This window comes from Euwallacea fornicatus, chromosome 13 (genome assembly GCF_040115645.1).
Source record: "Euwallacea fornicatus isolate EFF26 chromosome 13, ASM4011564v1, whole genome shotgun sequence".
In the NCBI taxonomy this organism is placed as follows: Eukaryota; Metazoa; Arthropoda; class Insecta; order Coleoptera; family Curculionidae; genus Euwallacea; species Euwallacea fornicatus.
Window position 1 is genome coordinate 1956459 of NC_089553.1, and position 20507 is coordinate 1976965.

The 20507-nt window shown below is 37.9% G+C and overlaps 1 protein-coding gene across 1 annotated transcript in view; it reads right to left on the reverse strand.

Moving 5' to 3' along the window:
* Window positions 1-8078: 8078 nt before the first annotated feature.
* The window catches only part of LOC136343190 (uncharacterized), a 79831-nt gene continuing 67402 nt past the window's right edge, over window positions 8079-20507 (reverse strand). Inside the window, exons 3-10 of the mRNA XM_066289758.1 lie at window positions 16791-16976; window positions 16474-16739; window positions 16134-16425; window positions 15584-15792; window positions 15301-15536; window positions 12639-12941; window positions 11106-11460; window positions 8079-9797 (exon numbers count right to left, since the gene is read on the reverse strand). Coding sequence (XP_066145855.1) covers window positions 8547-9797; window positions 11106-11460; window positions 12639-12941; window positions 15301-15536; window positions 15584-15792; window positions 16134-16425; window positions 16474-16739; window positions 16791-16976 — 3098 coding nt within the window. The 3' untranslated portion in view covers window positions 8079-8546. The remainder of the gene's footprint in view (window positions 9798-11105; window positions 11461-12638; window positions 12942-15300; window positions 15537-15583; window positions 15793-16133; window positions 16426-16473; window positions 16740-16790; window positions 16977-20507) is intronic.

The window sequence follows — 20507 nt, forward strand, 5'->3', positions numbered from 1 at the left end:
AAAATCAAATTAGATCGCTTACATTAAAGTTATTTACAATTGTTTACGTTTCAGTGGAGGTAAACTTATGACTTATCTACGTATAGACAAATCAGCATAGCAATGGAAACATAATGTCTTAAAATTTAATTTTAAAAAAGCCTTAAAACACCAGAAATCTTGTTTGTATTGGCCTTTTTAAATTTCTTTACAATATTACAGATTATTAATAACGAATTTCCATGATAGGCGTGCGAGGTTTGTTTTTTTCGTGGCGTTCATCGTCTCCAAACCAGTAGTATGTAAACAAGGCAAAAGGAATTTGCTCTTAGGGGATACAGGAATAGGGGGTTCGTCTCACTTTAATTTTCTTTATCCACACTTTTTGCTTTTTTAGTTGGTTTAGTCTGCCTTGTGTTAGAGATCTTGGAGGAGTAAGATCAGCTGGAGGAAATATCGATTCCATAGGTCCGTCTATCTTTATTTCGCATTTAAATTTTCCTGCAACGCTTTTTCAAGTTCAGGACTTATAGCTGCGGCCGCTGACTGAGGAGTTGGTCTTGTTGGAAGACTTAGAGCGAAAGTAAATATCTTTACTTTCTCCTCCCTCGTGACCGCACAGCAACATTGCCAGTACCACGAAGAGATCCGGTGGACACATCTCCTTCTGTAGGAGTCCCAATCTCAGTACCAAGATATATCGTCGTTCCCAGCAACGCCCAATTCCCAGTGACAGTGCCACGCCCCGTACCTATCGACGGTTCCAGTCCCCTATAGTTGGACAGACTAATGTCCATGTTTTTAGATCAATCGGGAGGGATAAAAATGATCTTAAATAACAGGAACTTCATTAACAAATACAGTAATTTGCAGTTGTTCCAAACGATATCTCTAAAATCGTTGATGTTTGCATTCCCTCCCTAATTAGATTGGCCGTTTCAGTTGCAGTTTCGCTCGCAGTTTTCATCCCTGTCGATGTGAGAGCTGCTAAACTTGGAGTAGGTTCTGGATTGGGCGGAGTCAGTCTTGGTGATGCTGGTTGGGCTGAAAGTGGCATTCGACTTGGGGGAGGAGCCAAATCGAGAAGAATCGGAAGTCGGGTTGGAGTTAGAAGAGTTGGTGTGGAAGGAAGCGGGTTGTATTGGGCGGAGTCGGATTAGTTGGTCTAAGAGAAGCTGATTTAACCGCACTTCTTGGAGGTAGTGTTGAATTGGAGTCGGTTTCACGGATCCTGGAGCTCTAATGATCAGATCCGGAACGGGTATAACTTTCTTGTATATCTTAAGTAAATAAATAATTGTTCAATACCTAAAATATATTTCAGCAGTAATCATGATAATGACCTCCACTATATTGAATACAGTACGGAAATGAATCGTTGCTGGTTCATGAAAACATGTTTTCTTGCAAATCTGGGTGTGAATTAGAATTTCAAAGCAGAAAAAGTGCTTTCTTTACGACAACCTTGAAAATGTCTTCATTCTCCACGACTGAATCGTATGTGAGTACGAACGTTATCTAAAATCTAATTAGCATTGCTTTCATCTTAATGTTCCACAGCAGGAGAAACTTAAGAATTTCCATTTTTTAATTTTCTAGATAGCACCGCTTGTATTTTGATGTAAGGAAAAGAGCCTTAAGGCTTTCTAGGTGTGAAAGTGGAAACCGCTGAGTTTGATTGCTTGACGAGGTTGTTTACAGTTCTGTAAACGTAAAGGAAACTTCGAACTTTCCAAGTGCGCAAGAATCAGTGACACAGTTTAATTCAAAGTTCATTTATAATTTCTTAAATATTTGACAAAAAGTATAGACTTCTTACTTGAATCGGCCCCATTACATGTCCCTACCAAACGACCCAAATTTCTAGCTTGCCTCTAAACGAACACACAATGATTCAAAATTTACCCAACAAAAAGGAACTTTTACTAATTAGAGAGCGTTCTTCTCAACTAGAAGCCATGTTGTCACACTTCCTAACCGTCTCGAATCTAAAGATTTCCATGGCAATCGTCCACGTTAGCGCGAAGAATCGATTGTTGGCTTCTCATTATGAAGTTTAATTAATTGGAAAATTTAATTATCGGAATTTCCCAGAATGACTAGACTGCAGGGCATACGCGCCTCCACACAGGCCTTGGGCCAACTTTACTCAATTTACTGCTCTAATAAAACCCTATATGATTGCACAGTGCACCGAAACTCCGAGCCTCAAAGTTGGAAATTCCGCGTTGCATAGTTAGATATAATAAAATTGAATACTGTCTCAATTTTGTTCATAATAGGAAACTAATCAAGGGTACCAAGTTCTCAAGTTTACGTTCTGTGCGAGGAGTTGGGAGAACTTGTGAATCGGTATAATAGGTTCAAAAGACCTTGCGAAGGAGGAGCACTTATTTAGATTCAACCCTTTAGAGTGGAAGATTTATTTTAATTTCGCCTTAACAAGAAAACTTACAATGGACTGCGAATGGCGGGTAGGTGTGACGCGAATTTTTAATTAGCCATAAAGCTTTCTTGCTCAATAAAGGACTTCCCCATTGTCTGTTTTTATCTGCAGAAACTGAGCTGGAATATTGACGTTACCATGTCATAGTTAATTAAAATTTCCCGGGGGACACGTCGAGACAAACAAATTAATAATAATTGTTCGGGGGAACAACAAACAATGAAGATCGGTATCTTTTATAGCGTTTTGAAGTTGAGGCCTCACGAATTGACAGGAAACTTTTTCAATCAATTAATTCAACTTTGTCCTTATCCTGACAAAGCGTCGATAAGAAATTCGAAAGTTTCCGAGTCCTAATTGCTTCTTATTGTAATATTTCAGACGCCCCCTTTTGTTCCTCTAATAAGAAACTTTCTTGTTTTGAACAATTAGGTGTTTTTGTAGGGCAAATTGAGATTTTTTTCCTCGGGAAGCTTTGGAAATACTCTAGACGACCCCGGTGATAAAAGTTTATTTTAGCTCAAAGGCAGTGTTGTTTTCTGAGAAAGCTCTCCTTTCGACTCCCGTTATAGCTGCTCGAACCTTTTATGAGAAAAAGTAAATATCTCGCCGCATATACTACACTAAATGTCCCACCTGGATTTTGTTTAAAACTTGAATTTATGTGGGTCTTTAGGGAATTGTTACCGAAACTCCGTTTTGAGTGCCGACTCCTTACACATATACAGGGTGCTCCCAGAGGGTGTTCCGATATTTAAGGAGCTGATTCTCTGGTTTGTCTAAGACGAAAACGTTACATAAACGTATATCCCAAAATGATTCGTTTCCGAAATACAGGTTTATAAATACAATATTTTTCTTCGTATTTTCAAAATGATATTTTATTGAAACTCTGTATGCCTACACAATAGCCCGAAGAGTATATTTCCCTTCTACTTGCAGAAAAACGGTGTAGCCATACACATGCGTAGCTATTACTATGTCAACTTTTATAGGAAAATTGGGGGTACGCCACTGGTATTTTACTAATTAGATACATTATAACAGTTGTTAAAAATGTGACATAATACATGCGTCTATCCTTTTTCTCATGGACTCTCGAAAACGTCCAGAAATACCAGGGGTGTTGCGAATTACCCCACTCGACTGCACTATACGATGTCTCAGGTGATCCGTAGTATTGACTGGCAAAAATTGAATTAATGTTTTTTTAGATCCCTATAGAAAATAATCCAACAGATTCAATTCTTGGGTGGCCGCGAATGGTTTTGGTCAAGTTCTTTCCCGACCCAACCAATGACCTGTACCATCACGATCGGTTTTTCAACGGTTCACACGGATCAATTTTTTTCCCCAAAAACGACATTGTATAAAAAAAAAACTCCAGGAACATTTTTGGTATATTTCGAATGTATTATTAAAAAAAATAGTATCCAATTCGGAAAATACTAGTAGCATACCTCCCATTCCCCTATAATAATTAATACGGTAACCTCTATGCACATATATGGTTGTAGCATTTTTCTGTAATTATATATATAATAAAATCTTTATAGAAGGAAAATATACTGTTTAAACTGCTGTGTAGATATACCGAATTTCAATAAAATACATTTGCGGACATAACTATTGAAAAATTGTTTTTTTTACAAATATATTTTTTATTGCCTAATTGAACAACTATCAAACACCTGTAAATTATACAATTGTTAGCTACAACTAGAAATAACAAACAAAACAAACATCCATTACTTTTTTAGAATGAACGTTACAAATTGTCCTGGACAAAAGCATGGAAAGTCATTTTCAAAATATTTTACCATTCTTCTTCGAATTTTTTTTTTTTTTTGTAGAATATCCCTGTGGATCAAGGACTGTTCTTCATCTCCTGGGCATTGAATCCGCAAGGTTCTGAAAGACTTCTAGAGGAATGCTCTTCCACTTACGTTACAGTATCTCCCATAAATCCCGCACATTGTGAATGATCCTTCATCGAACTTTGCGCTCTAACGTCCAGATGTCCCATTGAGTTTAAATCCGGTGATTGGAAGAGCCTTTCCTAAATATCAATAATTTCCTGTAAAAACCAATTTTTTGCCAGCCGAGAAGAATGTTTAGGATTGTTGGCTTGTTGAAAACTCCATATTAGAAGGCATTTGTTCTTCACTGAATGGTAAAATCGTATTTTCCAAAATGTCTTTCTACGTGAACCATTTGCCATCTACATTGTCCCATCTATTTTCAATAATGCTTCCATTTCACATCAAGAGAAATATTCTGAGACTATTAGACTGTCACCTCCATGCTTCCCTGTATGTTGGAATTATTTTATATCATATATCTGGCTCACTGGTCTTCGAGCATATTCCATCCGATCCAAATATTTTAAACTTACTTTCACCGCTCCATAGAACAGTATTCCATTTTTGGGTGTTCCAGTGTATGTGCCTATTTACAAAGTGAATTCTGTTCTTGAGAGTTTTTTTTGAAAGCAAGGAATTCTTTATTGCAATTTTTCCAAAAAATCATCTTTCTAAAGGCGTTGTCCCACAGTGCGGTCAGTCACAAGTACATTTAAATTTTCGCCAATTTCCTCATATATCTGTCGAAATGATTTGTGCGGGTCTTTTACTGGCATTTTCTTAATACCATTTTAAACATAAGGGCCAGTTTTTCTAGGGCAATCAGATTTTGACCAATTTGCCACAGTGCCTATAATTCAATAAGAGTTTTTTCAACATTTTTGAAACCGCACCTTTTGATATTTTTAAAGATTTTACCATTATGCACCGATTCGATCGTTGTCTATTTAACTCTGCGACTTTATTTCACAAGTTTTCTGAAAAATAATTGTTTTTACTAATTTCTAACAATGTGTTACTGTAAGCAACTCTGGAGTAGAGGGAAAGTAAAGGCAACATCAGCAAAAACTTGAACTAACTTCCGTTCCATGAACTTTTGGCCGAGTCCTAAACAAGAAAATGCCAATAGGAAAGAAATGTATATAATCGAAAATATAAACAGTCGAAAATTTTTAGTACTTATCTTGATTGTTATGATGAATAACAAAACGTTTCTTTTTTATCAACCTAGCTTGAATAAAATCTGAAATGAAAATCGTTCCATATTTATGTCTCTCGCTGTATACAGGGTGTTTCTCAACTATTTAAAAATATTTCGCGGGGTAATTGTCCAGCTCAAAACATTAGAAAAAGTTCACACGATCGTAGGTCCGAAAACTCTCCGTCTCCAAGACACAGGGCCTTAAAAATTAATATTTGTTTTCCACACTATGCACCAGTTTGAATAAAAAAGAATCAATAATATTACTGAGTTAGTAAAAAAAATACAACATTATGAGAAGGAAAGAATATAATATAATAAAATAATTTAATTGTACTAAAGAACTTGCTGAAAATGCCCTCCGTTAGTTATTACACTTGCTTCAGCTCGTCACTTAGGATACTCGGGGTTATCACGGATATTGTTGAAAGCTTGTAATATCCGATTCCGCAGCTCATTTTCGGTGGCAATTGAAGTAGTTTATACTAGCTGCTTTAAGTGCATCCAAAAATAGAAATCTAAAGGATTTAAGTCCGGTGACCGCGATGGCCGAGGCCGAGAACCTCTTCGTTCAATCCAGCAATTTAGAAATGTATAGTCCAGGTGCTCTCGAACCTATAACGCGAAATGAGGAGACACTCCGTCATGCATAAACCAAAAACTTTGTTTCGAATAACACATCTTCAAGAAGTCCTGGTAAATTATTTTTTGTTAATTGGTGATAGGAGTCACCATTCAGTCGATGTGGAAGAAAATATGGTTCAATTAACTGCCCCCCAGTGATTCTAGCCTATACATTGATTCAAAATGTTAACTCGTGTTTTTTTTCTGATATGATATGAGGATTTTTCTGTGCCCAAATATGATTGTTATGAAAATTTGTAATACCATGTCGTGAAAAATTTGTTTCATCCATGAATAAAATTTTGATTGAAAAATGTGGAATGTTGCTATTTTCCTCAAGAAGCCCCTGACACCAATCCGAGTAGAGGAGGTAATCGTGAGGTAAAAGAGCCTGAACATGTTGGAGATGGTAAGGATATAGCATATTTTCCTTTAGGATGGTCCAAACTGTTTTCGGACTTACATGAAAGTCTTTAGCAATTCTTCTAGTACTAATACCTGGTGCGCTTTTTACAGCATGAAAAACAATTTCTTCCAATTTAGGAGTCTCAACTGAATGTGGTTTACCAACCATATGTTCTCATTTCTCACAAATGAACCAGAGTCTTGTAAACGGCGATGAAGTTGTGTGAAAGTATCTGAACATGGCAAATGTCTTTCTGGGTATCGTTTAGCATATACGTGCCGTGCCTGCAACGAATTTCCATTTACAAGTCCATAACAAAAATGCATCTGGGTCATTTCTTCATTTAGAAAGGTCGTCATAATACAATTCAAACAACAAGAAATTATTCTGTTAAGCAAAATATTTCAATTAAAATTTTAACATTTTAATACTTTATCCAAATTTACATTAACTGTGAAAACTGAAATCACTTGTTTAGTAATGTTCGACTACGTTATTTATTGAAATATTTTATTTTTAGAAACGTTAAAATATTAACGTGTTTATAACTCGCAAAATTCAATAATATTATTGATTCTTTTTCCTCTAAACTGATACACAATATGGAAAACAAATATAAATTTTTAACGCCCTGTTTCTTGCTAACGATGCGTTTGCGGACCTACGGTCATATTGACTTTTTCTTATGCTTCGAGCTGGGCAATCACCTCGTGAAATATTTCAGAATAGTTAGGAAACTCGCTGTATTGCGCCATTTTGAAAATACGAAGATTTTTAAAAAAATATTTACCACCCTGTATCTCAGAAATGACTAATTTCAGGACATACGTTTATATAACATTTAACTCTCAGAACAATTCAGAAGAGCAGCTCCTTAAATATCGTAATGTTCGTAGGAATCACCCTGTAGACACAAGAAAGTATTAGAAGTTTAATTGCCTTTTATAGAAGTTCGCGTAAGTAAAGGAAATTTCCTAGACTTGGCAATGCGGGCTGCAAATGAAGAGGTACTTACGTCCCCCTATCGACGCCACAGCGAATAAAAGCTCAAGCGCTTCAAAAACAAAAACGCGCCGCATTGTTGCCGCTCTATATCGTACGTTAGGAAAAACATCCAGGGATAATAAAACTGCACTGCATTCTTTGCTTTTTGATACAGACAAAGAACAAAATAAACAAACGGGTAAAGACGGAGAAAAGAGAGGTGATTAAGGCACACGTCTGAGAGTAAAATCCTCCATTTAATTACCATTCCTCATTACCTTTCCGCTTTTGCCTGCTTATGTGGATTCGACCGAAGTGGCGAACTAATAACGGAGGTCATGAAAAGTAATCTCTTCGGAATGACTCTGTGAATCTAATACCTGAGGGATAGATATTAATCCTGTGCAGTTCATCGGCTGGCTTAATTGCAATGTCGGAAACGATATCCGTTCCCTTTGAAAAAGAGGATGAATTAAAACCTGTCAGGTTTCAGAGTTGATGATGATTATTATACCCCTTTAAGCTCTAAAGTACACTAACAACAGGCAATGTTTTACTTTGAAAGAAAACGAGTGCTTTATAAAATGTATATAATTTTTCTATAATGATCAAGAGGCACTTCTTTATTGCACCTGACACACATCAGTTAATAAACTTTTCATAATAAAATCCAACAGACACAATTATTATCGAACCTTTAAGCGTAAATGTACCTTCTTTAATAGGGACCCATTGAGCTAAATTGACGCTTTTACAAAGTACTTGCTAGACTTGAAGATAGCACTACTTGAATGTCAACGGCTTCACTTGAAGCAATGCTTGACTCGGCACCAAACATTTTTCAAAACAAGTCCAGTAACTTGAAAATCGAGTAAGGACATGAATCCCTAGTTCTTAAGGCTAGATAACAAACTGTTAATCCCGGGTTAACAAAGCAAACTTAATAAAGAAGGATCACGAAGAAAACATGAGGTTATGTACAAAATGAACTATCATACAGGAGTTTTTACACTATAGGACCAAGTCTCTTTGCACTCAAAGTTCTCACCCTACGTAGGGGTAGCCGCCCGGATATGGAGGTGAGAAGTACCCGGGGAAGGCTGCAGTGGGCGCTACCACTGGCACTGAGGCAGTCATATAAGTCGTCAGCACTGTTGGTACTACAGTCGTGGAAAATACTGTAGTCAACGCAGTTCTTGCCCCGAAAGTCAGCTTCAGCACTTTACTATTTGTTTGGGTGACTATAGTGTTGTGCGTCACTGGGGAAGTGGTGATGGTGAATTGGGGTCCTACTTGTGGAGGAAATAGAGGCGGAATTTGGGGTATTTGAGGTATCTGCTGTATTTGTGGTATTTGTGGGATTTGCGGGATGGGTTGGGGGAATGCAGGAGGGAGAGTGCTAGTGCCGAACTCGTAGTCCGTTTTAGTGAAGGTTCCCTTCACCTTCGAAATAGTGCTGAGAATCGTGTTGTGTCCTTGCGTCACGGGGAGCACGTGAGTCTCATACAAAGTCTCGACCTTGAGTACTGGCTTTGAGGTGGTGATCACCTGCCCTTGGGCGGCGGCAGGGTTCAGCAATCTCAGCAACGCGAGCTGCTGCAACTGATCAGGACTCAAACTAGGCTGCTGCGCGTGACTCAGCTGCGCCTGGTTCAACTGCGCCTGGCTCAACTGCACTTCATTTTTTTTCTTTTTCTTGAGCTCCTTCTCGAACTTAGCCTTATCCGAGTCGGGTAACTTGAAGTCGGTCCCAACATAAGCCAAATCCAAATCGGCGGGTAAAATTCTTTTGGGAACTCCGTCCTCGTCTTGCTCGTTGCTATCACCGAATTCAAACTCCAGGTTAAATTCAGATCCGGCCTCGTCAAGCCTACTATTAAACTCGTTAAGTGTCTTGCTGGGGTTGAAATGATACGCCTCCATGGGTGGAAGAGTCTTCGTCGCTGTTACAAGCCGAGTTATTAAGTAGGTCTGCACTAAAGTGGAACTAGTCGTGTCGTTGACGCTCCGAATTACCGGCAAAATGTGTGTCTTGAGCATCGTCTGGGTCGTGCTGAACGTCTCCGTAAGTGTTTCGAGAGGCGGCGTCGCGACGTCCGATGCGAGATAAATGGGCGGCAGCGTCGCGATGCTCGCGTCTAAGTTGTTATCTTTCGCGTAATTACTCGTCGTGGCGAGAATATTTTCTGTTAACGGTTCAGTGGGGGAAAGGGTTGGGGTCGCCTCGCTCGATTCCAGACTCTTTTCGAAGGTTGAAGTTACAGTGATGTAGCGGGTGTTTTTCACGTTGCCGACCTGAAAATGAAAGTGGTCTTTGTACAGAGTCACAGAATTTTAATGGTCTTCCTTTTCTTTTTTCGGAATAATGCCCCACGCACCAGTACCGGTTGCTGGAGCGGTGGAATTGCTCACTATTCATAGTCCGAGCTCTTGATAGATGGCAAATATTATTCTCAATTAGTTTTTAACTCAGAAAAGTGAAGAATTCCACCTCTTCACTAGACTCTATTGATGTATGAGGTGTTATCACCAAAAATAAAAAGTGATGAACGATCTGCTTCAACTAATTTTATAAAATGCCCTGTCTCATTATTTGGAGATTCAGCAAATTTTTGAGAAAATTTAACTGAATTGCTGCTCACAAAAAAGCCGGAAACGCCAAAATTTTTCAACAAATCTAAGAGCTCATGCAGTCGTATCCTTTATGAATTTAACATTTTTCGAAAATCTGGTAGATGTCTGATAAAGGAGTGGGATATATCCTTCATTTACGATAACCCTTCAGAGAGTAAATAAGAATTCAGATTCACCAAGCCGCAGATTCCGGTTTTGACTTCCGATTTAAATATTTTTACGTATCGTACTTCCTTCCTTCCTTACTTGCAGATTTTCTCCAACTTGACCTGTGTATCCATTGAAATACACGAAATTCCTAATTCTGAGATTTGAAAAACTTTTCCTTACAGCGTTGGTCCGAACCTCCGAACAAGTTTGAACTAAATTAAAAACTCCACCCTGACCGATTCTTATTTACGTTTAAACATGTTTTCCGAACAAAATGGCCTCGAAAACTAGATTACATCACTTTTCCGGAGGAAAACTAACTGGAGATCTGAATTTTCAATTTTAACGTGCAGGCAACCGGAAGCAATACGACTTCTGGGGTCCAGCATATGCTTGGACCGTTAAAATTTTACAACTGACCAAATTAACGTCGAATGACCGACAGAGTCTTTAGGGGCTTTACTCGGTTTAAAGAAATAATTATTTTACTTCGTTCACCGAAACTCTTTCAGGGTCGGCGACCAAACAGTTTGCAATAAAACTTTTTGCTGTCCAATTTAATTTCTAATCTAAACTTTTGGAGTTTGGCGGTTTGGAACGTAGTTGTGAGGTCTTTGGTGTAGCCAGTATTGGCCCACAATCAATTGTTTCGCATAGCTGTGTGCAAAAATGCCGCATTTCTCACCACCTACGGTATTCGATATTTCGAAATTTTTGTTTAAAATAACTTAAAAATGAATAGGAACATCCTGAATTTGTTTAAAGCGTTCTTGAAATGTCGGAATTACGAAAATTACCTTACAAGTGGCGAAAACTCACCTGAAAAGTATAAGGTGACTTGATCGTAGCAATTTCGTAATAAACATCTTTGAAGTCCGCGGGGGTCGAAATTTCGACTTTAAGGGTTTCCAAGGGTAACGAGGGACTGTCCACCCTGTTTTCGGTTGCGCCTTCATCGTCGATGATTGTGGCTATTGACTCTGACCCTTCCAAACTATCGACGTCGTCCGATCTGGCCTGGGGCGTCCCGCTGTCTTGAGCGACGACCTCCGGCTTAACCGCCACCGAAGAAGTCGAAAGAGTTTCGTTACCAATGACGTCATTCTCGTCGTTTTGTTTGCGGATCGACACTCTTGGTCGGGGAGTCGTTTTGTATTGCCATCTTCCAGGTGTTCTGGAAGAGATGGGGAGGTTCATTTCAGGAACGATTTGGAAACCAACTATGCCAATCCTGTTTATGGAATCCTGATAGCCGTTGAAATACCTTTAAATCTGTTCGATATCTACTCTATCTACAGATGTGGAAAGAAGCATTCTTGCAACAACGGAGAGAAAGGGCAGTTTGGAGATTGATTAAAAATCACCTGCGCCAACTACTTTTCTGTAATCATGTAGTAAATAGAGACAATTTAATTTAGTAATAAATCGCTACAAGAAGTGTTTTAGGAGGTATAATTTTACATAAACTTAAAGAAACTTTAAGTTTATGTGAAACTGCCTCCTAAAACAAGTGCCCAATGACAGCTGTCACATTGCGGCAGTATTGGAACCAAGTTAGCGTCAAACGTCACTATGCTGACACAAAACATTTGCAAACAAATAAATGACGCATGGTTGCCATTTACTGCAGTATTTTAATATTCAGGCATTAATATACACTTTTCAGAGATTTTACGTAGATGTGTATTTACAATTTAAATTAGGTCAGCTCGGGATTATTTTTTACAAAGGACATGGTGTGTGGATGTCATATTTAGCAAATTTGCGCAATTTAGCACGTCTCAAAGGAAAAATCGAATGGGACGTCGCACTTCCTTTTCCATTATTTATCAAAACAGGCAAAGAAAGTTGTTCCGGCCATTTGAAAGCGCTTTTTCGCTTCGCATTTGCATTTACAAATTCGGCCTGGATATCAACGTCCCTGCACTCATATCGTAAATGGATTTCGTTTTGCAGTAAAACCATTTTACGGAAAGGCTTTAGCTCTCTACGTATTTATATTACATCTATACACGTACTGCATAGAGCTGAGACATAATAATGTGCTATAAAGATTTAAAATTTCAGCTGAATCTTGACATCCATTATTCAGCGGCATGATTTAGGTTCGAATCAACAATGCCTTAGCAAAATTTCGCGTTTGATGTCAGTCCCTCAAGCATAATAGCGCCGTTCCATATCTCGCACAGTTTATCTTCTAATACGGGCTTTAGTACTTGTCGAAGTGTGAATTTAGGACACATATATCGGACATTCAAATGGGTTCACACCGGAATAGTTCTATTCAATGTCACTTTCAGTTTAACGGGGATATTAATCAATCAATATCCTTAGCCTAGATTAGGCACTCACCTATTCAGCTTGAACTTGTATAGACTAGTAGAAGCTCCAGGGTTTAGGTCCACGCTGGAGGCTTGCACTTTGGGCTTGAAGCCTCTCCTGCTGAAACCTGGATTATTTGTTTCCTCGTTAGTTACAGAAGAAGCTCTGCTATTCGTCTTCCTCCTGACGGTGCCTCCTGAATACCTCTTGTTGGCGGGAGTAGTGGGCTCTTCGCTGTAGGCAGGAGTAGTGCTTTTGGAAGATTTTGATTTGCGATTCGATTTTCTATTTCCTCGACCAGATTTTGACTGTCTTTGTGAAGACGTGTGTGGTCTGTATTTATTTACAAGTGTTAGTGCAGGTGTCGGGTGCCCGCATGCTTACATGCTAACAGTGGAACTGTACAATTTTACATCACAGATAAAAGAATGCTCATGCAGCGACTGAAGTTTAAAGAAGAGGGAAAGTGATTACAAGATATGGAGACACAGAAAAGATGCTTAAGGAAGAAAGCTTAAATAGTTACTGCTACATGTACAGGGTGAATTTTTTAAAAGTGTAAATGTCAATATCTTTAAATCATGTCGGCAATGGAAAAATCCGTAGACGTGTCTCCCATAACACGATGGGGGGAAATGACTGAGGGTACGATGAATTCACTTCCCTTTACCAAATGTACCCCAACCACCTCAAGAAATTTTTTTAATAGCACAGGCATGGTTGCGATATATCGTAGGAAAAAATGTTTAATAAACTTTTCAATGGTATCGCAGTTTCTGGAATTCCGCCCTCAAATGTACCCGATAATACCTAGAATGCAACATCCATGAGTATCACGACTAGGCATAGAATTAAATAGATTTCAATCAGGAATAAGTAATAATAGCTCAATATTACTAATTTTTTATAATAGGTGTTCGTTATTTTCCATGCAAGCGTACAAACGATATTCTTCACATTCTTGACGTACATTGACAAACTTGCCTTGGGAATTGAACGATATTTAGTAGTAATTAGTTATATTAACTCTTCAATTGTTACTGGTTGGGTTTTGAATACTACAGTCTTTAAGTGTCCCCACAAAAATAAATCCAAAAGTGTCAGATCGGGAGACTTAGGAGGCCATTCTATCGCTCCTCTCCTTCCAACCCATCTTGCAAGGTAATTGTCATCCAACCACTACCTAACGGGTAAAACAACATGTGATAGTGTCCCATTCTGTTGAAATCTTAACGAGTTTTCATCCAGTTTCAATTCCTCATTTTCGTCCTGCTTATTTTCTAGCTCATGAATTATTAATGGTTTAATAGCTTTTCCTACAAAGCCATGGTAGATTTCACCATACAAATTACCGTCAATAAACAAAGGACCTATGATAGCATCTTCAAGGATCCCGGTCTCAACGTTCAGTTTTCGTGGATACTGAGTACATCCTTGTTTCATAACGTGGGGGTTCGAGTCACTCCAGATTCTATAATTGTGCAATTCAAGGAAAATATACACTCATCATTGAAGCAAACATTTAGCAGTAATCGGGGCTAGTTGGTGATCGAAGCTAGCATCACCTCATAATATTCAATTCGTCGGTCTGGATTCACTTTATTCAATTCTTGATGAAGTTGAGTTTTTCATGGATGAAATTTGTGTAATTTTAGAATTTTTCGGACCAATGCTGTTAGTAGTCCAGTTAAAGTAGATGCTTGACAGAGAGTCGATGATGGATTTTGGGATTGGATGTTCGATGGGTTGGGATGGGATGGGATGGGATGGGATGGGATGGGAATTTTTCCGAGAATTTCAATTTGAGTAAGTGCATCTAATATCCGAGGTTGATCCCTTTTTTTTATTGGCTAGAAAACTGGTTTCTTCAGAAATATGTATTAATTTCATAATGTAGAAAGAATTAATGTTCATTTCACGATTTCGCTGGCGAAATATTTCTGTGGTTTGTAAAAGACAACGTTCTTCAGCACTATGAATAAAAACAATTTCAACCCGTTTCGCAATTGAATAAACCATGTTTCGATTGAAAATTTGCCAGAAGAAGCACGAAGTGAAATTCAGATAACATACAGGATTGGACGATTCACTGTGTGGAAAAACATTCATAAATATCGATAAAATAAAAATATCTAATATCTTACATTTAGCATTGTTATTGCTTCTTTGATAACAATGTGCGACGAGAACGTGAACATCTTTTGTACGTTTGCATGGAAAATAACGAACACTTATGATAAAAAATGATTAATGTTGAAAGACATTCTTACGCTTTCATTAAATTACAGTAAAATTTTTAATGAATTACCAATTCTATTACTTATACATGATTGAAATCCATGTAATTTTACGCCTAGGTGCCTTACTAATGGATTTTGCCTTTTAGGCGTTATCGGATACATTTGAGGGCGACATTCCAGAAACTTTGGTATCATTGAAAAACTTATTGAAAATACTTTCCGATGACATGTCGCAGCCATGTTCGTGCGATAAAAAAATGACTTGGGGCGCCTGGGGTGCATTTGATAGAGGGTAGTAAGTTCATCATGCCCTCAATAATCTTTCCCCGTCATATTATGGTGGACGTGTTTTTGGATTTTTCTATTGGCGGCATAATTTTAAAGACATTAATACTTTTAAAGGACCCATCCTATGTAATACACACAAGAAAAATGTTCTCCAAGTGACTTACTTGGAATTCCGGGACGAAGTTCTGTTCTTCGTCGTCTTTTTGTAAGCAGGCTGACTGGTCGTCTCTGTCTCTGTCTTTTGTTCCACAGTGTCCGGCTCTTTTTGTCGGGTTTTGAACCTCTTTCCCGGTTTTCGTGTCGTTTTTATCGAATTTTGCGCGCCGAAGCCATCAACTGCTGCAACGGACGCGGCTTCGTTAGCAGTCGCTGCAGGAGTCGGCTCCAAATTCTGCTGCTTCTGCAAATAACTGTAGAAAAAGAACACAAAACTTTGGGTCAACAGACTTTATGGTGCTTCAAATTGGGAGCCGCAGTCTTCAGGATCCTCAAGCTTTGAGTGGGGGCGATTTTCCCTCTAGGTTTGTTACCTTCGTTGATGGGTTGATGGAACACGTGCGAGGTGCTCTGCAATACTTGGGCATACTTACCGTTGATGTAGGTTCCGATTACGCTAGTTTCGTAGGACGTCATGATTCCGTCATTAACTACCATTCCTGCGGGAAGATATGAAAGGTATTATGGGAGGCTTTTTGCAGAGCTAGTTTCGTTTTCTCCATTCATACCTTTTATACACATGATTGTACGGCTCATTTCCAAAGAAAAATTAAAAAATAAGGGTTAGTTGTTAGTCGTACATGCTCCCTGATAACAATATTTCCCACCTCCGGGGAGGCAAGGAAATTCGGCACAACTAGGGGATTTTTCCCCAGTAACAGGAAAGTCTGATGTTTCTGAGGTCTATTTTGTGAAACCAGTTGCAACCAGAGAACAAGATTGGATTGAGCTATTAACCCCATAACAGAAGCCAAATTAAAACAATTTTCAGTGGTTTTACCTTCCATTTTGGAAACTAATCCAGTCGGTCGAACGTTGTCTTTCCTGTTTTTCGCATCAGCCGTGGAACGAGGTTTTAACGAAAACTTAGAGCTGGGCCTTAAGTTTATTACTTTGTACGTTTCCTCAACGACTTCTGAGGGTTGTCTGGATAGGAAATCGTACTCTGGCTCGCCGATGTTATTTCCAATAATCGCAGCCGGTTCGTCGTCCGATTTGATTTGAACGACGCTGTGAATTACGCTTTGAGTCGGTTTTTCTTCGGTTATTACCTCGACTTTGCTGGCTATGATCTAACAAAATTTCATTTTATTATGGTAATTGAAACTGAAGAAACTTACAGGTTTCGACGCCTCGGTTCCTACTTCCACTTTGCTAATTGCCGAGGGCTTAATTTCCTCGACGACCTGGACTTTACTTATAATTATCGCAGGATCTGCCTTGCTCGTCGAAGATTTAATTTCCACCTCCGATTGGAGATTTGCCCGCACTATCGAGGATTGCGACTTTTCGGCAACTTTGGACGGTTTTATCTCAGCCACATTGTCCTTTTTGGACACAGGCTTCGTGTCGATTATAACGTTCAAAGATACGTCCTTGCTTTTCTCTGCAACATTCCAAAATTACCATCGCAATATCTTCAATTTAGGAAACTTACCGGTAACTGCGGCCGAAGAGCTTTGCGGTGAAAACACCATGATGGTGTTACCGATGGTGGTGGTGAAATCCAGGAAACCATAGACGGTTTGGGTCACTAGATTGTCATTTTTTATCGCAGGAGTGGCTATTTGGGCTGGAATGTCTTGGTTTACGAATACCTGCCCGCTGCAGGAAGCCAAGTGGGCTAAAAAAGAACGATTTATGACCACCTTAAATGTTTCCCACTAATGATATATAATGGTCAGTTTTCTGTATTGCTCTTGAATGAGATAAATCAATTGACCAGCTATGTCCAACGTGATTAATGTCCCGTAAACTTTTTACCATCAGTTAGGTAACCGTGGCTTTTATATGAAATTATTACTCTGCCACTGGCTAACAGATTCTCATCTAGTGTTCCTTTAAAGTATGAAAATCGACATTGAATGATGGATAATCTTCCTCTCAGTCAGATTTTCCTGTAGGAAGTTGATGTATGGTTAGTTCCGGGAAACTTTCAACCATTTAACCCGAAACAATTATTCACATAAACGTACTGTTAAATATTCAGGGGAGAGAGGAGAGAAATAAATTCTCGTAAATGTAATTAAAATTTAATTCAACCCTAAAAGAAACAAAACAATTTGTTTTCATTAAACCCCGCTTTCATTCCCGTCTTCAGGAGTTAATGTCGGACACTTCTTATGGCACCTTGATTCGATTGTTGGTATAAAGGTCCTTAATAAACGTCGCTTTATTTAAACTGCTTTATGTGTTTCAAGTTTGGGTGTGCAGCAGACGCCCGATAACGTAAACACGCGATAATGGAAATATTCCGTTAAAGCAAACACAAAATTCGTACTCTATGATTAAGCGCAACGCGCTATAACGTAGACAATGTGTACTCTCGATGACGTAAGCTACGTGTCCGCTCGACGACGTAAACAGTTCCTAGTGACAGACGCAAATTTAAAAATTTTAATCTTCCTATTGATTACGACTCTTCAAATGCAGCTAAAATGTCTAGAAGTATGTTCCTGAGATGGTTCCAAAAGCGCTTTTTCCCTGAGGTATGACAATAAATTTGTAATCACAAATGTTCTATATATTCATAATTTGAAGATTATCTAATTTGTAGATAAAAAATAAAACAAAAAGCAGAAGTTTCTGGTAAAAGTATTGTTACCATGAGATAATGTACCAAGTCGTCCTCCAGAACAACGACTGAGTAGCGAAGGTGGGTCAATTTTTGTCATGTACATACCGTCCAATGGAACTCCATTAACTCGATCCATGGCCCAGAACGTAGTAAGACCCACCAAACTGTATTACCGAAAATTTCTACTTTCGTCTGTCCTTTTCAAAATATTCTGAATATATATTTGAAGTCTTGAATCAGGTAAAATTGCGAGAAACTGTTTCAAATTTGCAGAAGGCCTGGAATGCAGTTAATCGGCAAACTATGCAAAAAGATTGGAAAAATGTCTTTTATACCAATATTCAAGATGGAGATGATGTTCCGTTAAGCGTAATTAGGGAACAATTGCGATTCAATGTTGATGTTCTTTTAGTGCATCAGTGGATGTTCTTAATTTATTGGAAATAGTAAAGTCCGACAATGTTTGCATTCCAGCTGATATTAATTTATGGAACGAAGACAAGCTGACGAATGATGTTGATAAGGAGGAAGATATGAACAGTCAGAATGATGAGGAGATTCCCACTGAAGTTAGTAATGAAGCGAATGATGTCTAAGCTATGCACGTATTTAACCAAACTTTAGATCGGATTGAAAGAAAACAAGTATCATACATGGATATTTTAGTTCTTCGTAAATTACGGACGCAGGCATTGGAAGCCAATACTAAGTGCCAATTTACGCAGACTAAAATTGCAGATTATTTTTCTTTTAGTGAAAAAATACTTGTCACTATTAGAATATTTGTTTATTTTGTTATGTATACTGTATACGAAGTGTCCGACTACACGGAAATATGTCGAAAAATATACAATTTGTTAAACAACAGCTTATGTTAATATTGAAGGAGTTTACAAATTCTACCATTCTGCGGTATTGAGAAATATACAAGATATGTCACGAAGTAAAAATTAATTAAAGTTATGTCTTTTCTTATAGAATGATAAAATTTTTATGATATTTTCTGACCCACCCTCGCATTCTGACGACATTTCACGTAACATACCTTATGGCTAACTCTAGCGGCTCAGCAGCTATTGTAGAATTGAAGGAATAAAAAAAAAGAAACTGCTCTTATGTAAATGAATTGATTTTTATTGAAGGAAATGCTTAAAATATGTCTCCTGAACCGCTTGACAATTAGCCATTTAAATAGAATTTTCCAAAAACACATTCGAGCATTTCGACAGTAATGAGACGACATTCGTCAGAAATTCTTCCCCTTAACTGATTTAAATCTACCAGTTTCGTGTTATAAACCTCATTTTTTAAGTGGCCCCATAGAAAATAGTCAAGGGACATCAAATCCGGTAATATCAGGGGCCATTCTATTTCACCTTCACGTCCTATTCAACCTGAATAATATGCAAGCTAATTACTATTATTCGATAGATTAGACAAAAAAGATAAGCCATTATCACCTCCACTGATTACACTTAAAATGACTGTTGAGATCGCCAAATTCGTCGCATCTGTACATTCGAAACACTTAATCCAATAAAAATAAGTTCGTTTGATTTTCTTCATATCTATAATCGCTGTTGAACCGCTAGAGTTAGCTCTAGGATAAGTTACATGAAATGTGTTCAGAATATAAGGGTGAATCAGAAAATGTGATAAAAATTATGCAATTCCGTAAGAAAAAATATAACTTCAATTCATTACTACTTTGTGGCGTACCTTGTATATATCTGAATACTGCGGAATGGTATAATTTTTAAACTCCTTCGATTTTTACATAAGGTGTTTTTAAATAAATTGGATATTTTTCGAGATATTTCAGGACTACCGGAGTTTTCGTACGCAGTGTATACAGGGTTGTTCGCCCAGCCAGTTCATTAAAAATTTATTAGGATATAAAAGTGACCCGAATTTGAAAATTTGGAATTAAGTTAACGTCGATGTGTACTATTAAAAAAATATATTTTCACCTTCCTGTCACTTCCGGTTTAACCAGAAATAGCTGTAAATTTGCTTATTTAAATTTGACCCACAACATATTACTTTATTTTTAGATTTTGCATAATATTTCAGACACATTTTCTCGACAATCCCCTATATCTAGCCTTTATCATTTTTGAGATATTTAACCTTGAATTGAAAACATGCCCCTGTAATGACCAATTTTAAAATTACATGTCTCCGCTGCAATTAAAGACATAATCTTCATATTTTGCAGAGTGTCAATACAGAGTCTTAAGCGTACAGTTTTGTTACATACACAGGGTGTCCAAAATTCAACTCCTAACATTCACATTTTTGAAGCCGCCGAAGTCTACTTTTCCAAGCGGGACACCCTATAACTTTAAGCAGTGTCAAGTAGAGAATGCAATTCTCTATCGAACTGTATCAGGGTTATCTATACTCAATCCAAACCATATTCAAAATAATTAAATTGTATGTGAGTACATAAAATTTAATTATTTCGTAGTATTTATTCATTCTGGATCGTTTTTACTCTTCACATAGTTAATCGTGGAAATATGAATAACGCGTTATCCTATCATAGATGTAAGTTATCAAAGATTTACCAGTATA